This window comes from Salvelinus alpinus, chromosome 33 (genome assembly GCF_045679555.1).
Source record: "Salvelinus alpinus chromosome 33, SLU_Salpinus.1, whole genome shotgun sequence".
Classification (NCBI taxonomy): domain Eukaryota; kingdom Metazoa; phylum Chordata; class Actinopteri; order Salmoniformes; family Salmonidae; genus Salvelinus; species Salvelinus alpinus.
In genome coordinates this window covers 4631567-4639648 of record NC_092118.1, presented here as the reverse complement: position 1 = coordinate 4639648, position 8082 = coordinate 4631567, and the positions used below count along the sequence as shown (strand labels likewise).

At 39.2% G+C, this 8082-nt stretch overlaps 1 protein-coding gene across 2 annotated transcripts in view; it reads left to right on the top strand.

Annotated features, from left to right (window-relative positions):
• The first annotated feature begins 5321 nt into the window (after positions 1–5321).
• Positions 5322–8082, top strand: part of fam184aa (family with sequence similarity 184 member Aa) — a 67626-nt gene continuing 64865 nt past the window's right edge. For both annotated transcript variants that reach the window (XM_071381818.1, XM_071381817.1), the window contains exon 1: positions 5322–5921. In XM_071381818.1, coding sequence (XP_071237919.1) covers positions 5745–5921 — 177 coding nt within the window. In that variant the 5' untranslated portion in view covers positions 5322–5744. The remainder of the gene's footprint in view (positions 5922–8082) is intronic.

Below are 8082 nucleotides of genomic sequence, written 5' to 3'. Positions count from 1 at the left end.
TGAAGGCCAAGATAACCCCAGTGTCCAGTCATGGCCACCTAAACATCCCCAGCTTCCAATTAGATTATTCATCCCCTCTCCTCCCTCCTGTAACTATTCCCCAGGCCGCTGCTGTAAATGATAATGAGTTCTCAGTCAACTTACCTGGTAAAATAAAGGTTAAAAGGGTTACAAAAAATATTGATGCACAGATTACAATTGGTCAGACCAATGTTGAACAGTCCTTACCAGGGGTGCTTCTTGCTTAAGTTTCTGTCTATAGGCATGAAGGAGCAGGGGGAGGCGTGATCTGACTTGCCGAAGGGAGGGCTTTGTACCAATCCTGGAAATTAGAGTAACAATGATTAAGGGTGTTCTCCCCGCGTGTATTACAAGACATGATAGAATTTCAGGGAGCGTTTTCTTCAGATTTCCTTTATTAATGTCCCCAGCTACAATTAATGTTGCCTTAGGATATGCGGTTTCCAGTTCGCACAAAGTTCAGTGTAGTTCGCCGTCATGGTGTCGGCTTGGGATGGAATATACACGGCAGTGACAATAACCAAGGAAAATTCTCTCATGGGGCAATGCGATCGGCATTTGATTGTGAGGTATTCTAGATCGGGATAACAAAATTACTTTATTTCCTGTACGTTACCACAATCACACCATTATTTAAAGATGAGACATACCCCTCCACCTCTGTGTTTCCCGGAGGTTCCTTATTTCTGTCCATGCGATGAACGGAGATGGGGACAATATATCCAGAGAGCCATAATTACATAAAACTGAATATGTTACAGTCCCTTATGTCTCTCTGGAAGGAGATCCTCGCCCTGAGCTTGTCTACTTTATTGTCCAAGGACTGAACTTTAGCGAGTAATATACTCAGAAGCGGTGGACGGTTTGCTCGCTGCCGGAGTCTGACAAGAACCTAACTTCTCCTCCCTCTTCGACGTTTTGGTGTAGCACCCGGAATTAATGGGGCTGCCTCAGGAAGTTCAAACAAAGGATCCAGGTCAAGGAAGTTGAACTTCTGAACACATTTCTGGTGAGTGACCACCGATATAATATCCAAAAGTTATTTTCAGCTGTAGGTAATAATACTAGAAACGTTCTGAGCAAATAATGCAAGAAATAACACTCAACAAACAAAATACTGCAAAGCTGGCAAGGAGTTAGCAACAGGGCGACCGTGTCTGTCGGCGCCATCTTGTTATTATTATGTAAATGAATAATTAGGGTGAAAATTATGGGAAAATGTGAGATCTGCACCTCCTACTTCTTCGAAGAGGGTGCTGTTCCCTGGCAACACCATAGACTACACTATGCACAACCAAAGGCTCTTTTAAGAGCCAACCACATTGCAATAAGAGTATTCTTCCATTTACGTAGCTACGTCAAGTGCATTAATTCATTTCCCAGTTTCTCTCCTTTCAATTTCTACTTCTCAGGTAAGGATGTGATGTCTGTACAAAAACAAAACAGGTTGTTTTAAGCCACCCATATTTTTTTGAACAATTAGACACCCTATAATCCACACCTACACACTCATGTATCAATCTGATTGATGGATTGTGTTGTGCAGTAAGCAGCCTCAGGTGTATAACTGTGGCTCCTTCCACCTTCAAAGAATAGGCAAGAGGGCCAACCATGGAGAATAGTAAGACATTTCATGATTTCTATAACTACGCTATAAATCAAATCAAATTTTATTTGTCACATACACATGGTTAGCAGATGTTAATGCGAGTGTCGCAAAATGCTTGTGCTTTTAGTTCCGACAATGCAGTAATATCCAACGAGTAATCTAACCTAACAATTTCACAACATTTACCTTATACACACAAGTGTAAAGGAATGAAAAAGAACACTGTTGAACACTGTCTCTTTAACTACCTTATTTTCTCAATAAGTCCTTCACTTCATCGCTCTTTCCCTTCTCCCTAAATCATCTAGGTTATATCAGCTGTGTCGGTGAACCCCTTCCGCATCTGAACTGGCTACATAGAGGGCACAGCATGATCAGAGGTCACTTGGTTGGGTCAACAGGAAATATTATTAAAGAGATGCTATACATTGAAATACAGATAGAGATGCAGTAGTCGCAGAGTTAATGATCCAAGGTCAGTTTTGCATTTCACCTCCTGGTTATGATTATGACTGACAGTGTTAGCATGTTTAAGCTTGCTTTTTAGCTTGTTTTTTATTTTATCTCTTGTCTGCAGGTATGTTTTGACGTGAGAGGATGCCAACCCCAGTCCCGTCACCTGCTCTTAAGATAACCTTAGGAGACACCATTATGTAATTGTGATGAACTGAGAGAATATTAGGGTGGCACTGTAATTCATTAATCATTTGCTGCCTTCCCTGCTCTTACCTCTCTCTTGTTGTCTTTTATAATTATTTAACCAGTCGAGTCAGTTAAGAACACATTCTTATTTACAATGACGGCCAAACTCAGACAACGCTGGGCCAATTGTTTCACATCCCTATGGGACTCCCAATCACAGCCGGATGTGATACAGCCTGGATTCGAACCAGGTACTGCATCTCAGCCTCTTGCGCTGAGATGCAATGTCATAGACCACCGCGCCATTCAGGAGCCACCTCTTCCTTCCTCTGTTTTTATAGTGCACACCAGATGTGCATTGAAGTACAGATTGAACTTGTATTTACAGTTGAAGTCAGAAGTTTACATACACTTAGGTTGGAGTCATTAAAACTCGTTTTTCAACCACTCCATACATTTCTTGTTAACAAACTACAGTTTTGGCAAGTCGGTTAGGACATCTACTTTGTGCATGACACAAGTAATTTTTCCAACAATTGTTTACAGATTATTTCACTTATAATTCACTGTATTACAATTCCAGTGGGTCAGAAGTTTACATACACTAAGTTGACTGTGCCTTTAAACAACTTGTAACATTCAAAAAAATGATGTCATGGCTTTAGAAGCTTCTGATAGACTAATTGACATCATTTGAGTCAATTGGAGGTGTACCTGTGGATGTATTTCAAGGCCTACCTTCAAACTCAGTGCCTCTTTGCTTGACATCATGGGAAAATCAAAATAAATCAGACAAGACCTCAGAAAATTTCTCCACAATTTCTAAATGCCTGAAGGTACCACGTTCATCTGTACAAACAATAGTATGCAAGTATAAACACCATGGGACCACGCAGCCATCATACCGCTCAGGAAGGGGATGCATTCTGTCTCCTAGAGATTAACGTACTTTGGTGTGAAAAGTGCAAATCAATCCCAGAACAACAGCAAAGGACTTTGTAAAGACGCTGGAGGAAACAGGTACAAAAGTATCTTTATCCACAGTAAAACGAGTCCTATATCGACATAACCTGAAAGGCCACTCAGCATGGAAGAAGCCACTACTCCAAAACCGCCATAAAAAAGCCAGACTACGGTTTGCAACTGCACATGGGGACAAAGATTGTACTTTTTAGAGAAATGTCCTCTGGTCTGATGAAACAGAAATAGAACTGTTTGGCCATAATGACCCTCGTTATGTATGTTTGGAGGAAAAAGGGGGATGCTTGCAAGCTGAAGAACACCATCCCAACCGTGAGGCACGGGGGTGGCAGCATCATGTTGGAGGGGTGCTTTACTGCAGGAGGGATTGGTGCACTTCACAAAATAGATGGCATCATGAGAAGGAAAATGATGTGGATATATTGAAGCAACATCTCAAGACATCAGTCAGGAAGTTAAAGCTTGGTCGCAAATGCGTCTTCCAAATGGACAATGACCCCAAGCATACTTCCAAAGTTGTGGCAAAATGCCATAATGACAACAAAGTCAAGGTATTGGAGTGGCCATCACAAAGCCCTGACCTCAATCCTATAGAACATTTGTGGGCAGAACTGAAAAAGCGTGTGCGAGCAAAGAGGCCTACAAACCTGACTCGGTTGCACCAGCTCTGTCAGGAGGAATGGGCCAAAATTCACCCAACTTCTAAATAAGAATTTCTTAACTGACTTGCCTAGTTAAATAAAGGTTAAATAAATACAAAAATTAAGTCTTTCATTTGATGAAATACTAAACCTATCCTGTGTTTATCAGATCAATCCAGATGAAGGAAATTAGATAGTGAGATGAACTGGTTTTAGAGTATTTACATGATGCATAGGAAGTGTAGTGTACTGTTTTTTTATTCTATTTCTGAATATATGAATTACAGATCAGCCTTTAACTAGTTAAATCATGTTTATAGTCTATTGTATAATTACAATGTGTAACCATTGATGTCCCAGGGTCAAGATTGGTAAACACTGTTTAAGTGTATAATTGTAATACATACAATGCAGACACAGCATCATTCAAAGATTGGAATTTGATATTCCTGGTATTGGATATGACTGAAAAAGAATCTCAGACATTCATACCTGAACTGCACGTTTATTTGCCAAGGTAGAGTACATGATCAGTGAATATATTAAATGTACAGGCTACAATGTGGGGATATTTTGCATGGTAATAACTACATATACATACGACTTGCATCCTTGGCACAAAGTTATATTCTACTCAATCCATTGGCTTCATTAATGTCATTCAAACAGTTTTGAAATTGATACAACTGGCTATGATAGCTGAGGTTCATAGCTAGGTTCTGAACTAATATGTATAGCCAAATGTTTTAGGGTCTATGCACAGATCGGCTACATAGCTAGCTACACATCCATAGGCATACAGTTATTTTTATCCTCCACTGCACAATAAGCAAGAAAATAGTTATCTAGCTACGTTACTTCATCTATCTGCATTGCATGGCAAATATCCACTGTTAAACAAGACGACAGCCTGCTTTGCTGGTTGTTTCAGGAGTCCATAAAACATGAAACAACCAGAATTACAATTTCACACCAATTTTTTTATTTTTTATTACATTACTCATGTCACAACACCCATAAAGCTAGCATGCTAATGTTAGCTAGTCAGCTAGCTTGCTAAATCGTGATTTTTTGTAAATTCACTTCATGACAAAAGAAGATGCATTACCGTTTGTCTCTACATTAACTAACATATTCATCAACTGTACATTTTTTGCATGATTCGTTATGACGTTATAGTCACTTACATTTGCTTCCATCCTAGTATTTTTGTCAGTCATCTTCGCTGAAGAAAGTCTCCAGCCTTGGGTTGGGTAGCATAGCGTCAAATTCGTTATGGGAACTTGATATGATTGGTCATCACCCAGCTGTTGCCGATGGTGATTTACATAAAGTTGGGAAAAGTGTATATTTTTCACCGCCTCCCACGCACCACCCAAAGGTCCCCGCCCTCTCCGTTTCTCGCCGTTTTCCTTCCTTCCATTGAACATCACCGCGCGCCACCGCTTGCTAATGAACAACCTCCGGGCACCGTTTGCTAGTGAACGCCCTCCGTCAACGGTGAATGTATCATGCCGGTGTACATTCCTTCAACCTAGCAGGGCATGCCGTTGCGTTATTCCGTTATGCTGATGAAGTCGATCGTTTGACCAATGACAACAGCTGTGACGGGCCGGGCTAAATGTTAACCCGGCCCACATTTAACCGCGCCCTGTTCCGCGGTCTGCAGCGACGACCATCTGGCGCTCTTTGCAATCTGCGCTAGGTATACCACTATTCTGCGATTGCGACTACTATCACACCTGTAAACAGCAAAAGAGAATGCTACAACCACTACTAAACATTAGTTCACCTGATTCACATGAACCGTTTTCTGGCTGGACCGTCGTGACAGTAGCGTGTGTCTGAAGATGGCGACTGGAACGGGTTGGCAGCAACCGTACAATATCGCATCTGGCAATCCATGTATTATTACTAGTACAGGGAAGTATAATTCATCGAACATGTTTTACGAGGCAGGTTTAACGATGGAATATACTCAAGACCTGCATCTGAAAATGAGTAAGAAAATAGCACAGCTGACAAAGGTTTGTTGATGCGCACGTTTTCTTGCAAACTGTCACAGTACAGGCCAATGCATTTATTTGTCCTGCTGGCAATGGAAATTATGTAATTCATTATAAATTCACCTAGGCTACAGTGTCTTTGTGATATGATTAGAATAATTTAGTAAAGGCTACGTTTTTATAGGGAAAATAAGGCTACGTTGTTATAGTGAAAATCACACTCTCTGATGCTGAAGAAAAGCATTTAAATGTCCCTGTTGGAGTGCTCACTCATCGCTAAGGAAATATACAATTCAATGTTATTGTGCCACCTAGGAATACTGCAATTCTGTTGAGGCCTGATACATTTGTGAACAGCAGGAAATGTATTGTCTTACATAATTCCTGAAAGATGGTCTGTTATTATATACTGTATGGTTTATATAGTCATTCAGTGTCAGCTACAGTAGGACATAAAAAACATTTAACTGACAGGATATTACTTTTGAATTGTGATTTTCTATTACTAGCCTTCAAAGTATTTACACTTTTCAAAATGTTTTGTGTTATAGCCTGAATTTAATATAGATTAAATTGAGATTTTGTGTAACTGATCTACACACCCCATAATGTCAAAGTGAAAACTGAGTACCACTCTTCATATTTTCAAGCATAGTAGTGGCTGCAGCATGTTATGAGTATGCTTGTCATCATAGAGGAAAACCTGGTTTAGTCTGCTTTCCAACAGACACTGGGAGACAAATTCAGCAGGACAATAACCTAAAACACAAGGCCACATATACACTGCAGTTGCTTACCAAAATGACATTGAATGTTCCTGAGTAGCGACGTTACAGTTTTGACTTAAATCGGCTTGAAAATCTATGGCAAGACTTGAAAACGGCTATCTAGCAATGATCAACAACCAACTTGAAAGAGCATGAAGAAATAAAAATAATAATGGGCAAATATTGTACAATCCAGGTATGCGAAGCTCTTAGAGATTTACAGTACCCCAAAACACTCACAGTTGTAATCACTGCCAATCATGTAGCTTTAATTGCTGATTTTAAGATGTATTGACTCTAGGTTGATTTGTTTATTTATCATTATTTATTTTTTAAATCCATATAATTTTTTTCCCACTTTGACATTAGAGTATTGTGTGTGGATCGTTGACAAAAAAATGCCAATTAAATCAAGTTTAATCCCACTTTGTATAACAAAATGTGTAAAAAGTCAAGAGGTGTAAATACTTTCTGAAGACACTGTAAAGATTTTCACATACTACACACTGATATATTAGTAAGGGGAATTCCATCATATATACAGAACTTTTGAGTCTCATACCTTACTTGAAGTACTGTAAAAACAGGAGAATATTTGGTGTAAATATTGGTCATTATTGGTATCTTCATTGTAATGAAAAATTGTGAATAATTTTTTGTATTATCAAAAGTAAAATACTCAAATGTTTTACTGCAGCATACTGTAAATTATGGTGTATTGGAAAATTTTGTGGGTGGGAAAATACTTGCTGTATTTTGAATGGTACTGTAATTCCACCCCACAGAATACAGTACCTTACTGTATTTTCTGGAGCGCCACTAGTGGGTGCATGGTATTGTTGTTTCTGGCTCATAAAAATATTTTAGGGTGTGCCTTGTAAGAGGCTATATTTGTTACACCTGTGAGCGAGAACGCCTTACCAATTTAACTCCTATGTGATTATAGGTCTCCATCAATTTAAAATATGTAGGGGACAGATTGGAGTGGCAGCAAGACTTAAACCTTAAATGGTTTAGCATTTTGCCATGTCCCTTAGGTCTGTTTTGCCCAGTAGTTGCTGCCAGTTTGGAAGCCTTTAAGGCCTCTAGAAGTGCAAGTGATATAAAACTCCTAATATTCTGTAATGTTTGTTAACACTTTACCTAGCAGCCAACCAAACTGCTTGCACCAATCCCTTTTAATTACAGTAAAATACTATGAAGTATAAACACCTCTCAACGAATTTCATTAATTTATTCATCCATTTATTCATTCATTCCGAAAGCATAAACTTTTTTTTTTACAGTATAATACAGTACATTTTACAGTATTGTACTGGGTGTCATTACACAGTACTTGCTTTGATACTGTATTTATATTACAGTAAGTGTACTGTAATATGAAATACAGACTTTTACTGCCTCTGAGCTGCCTG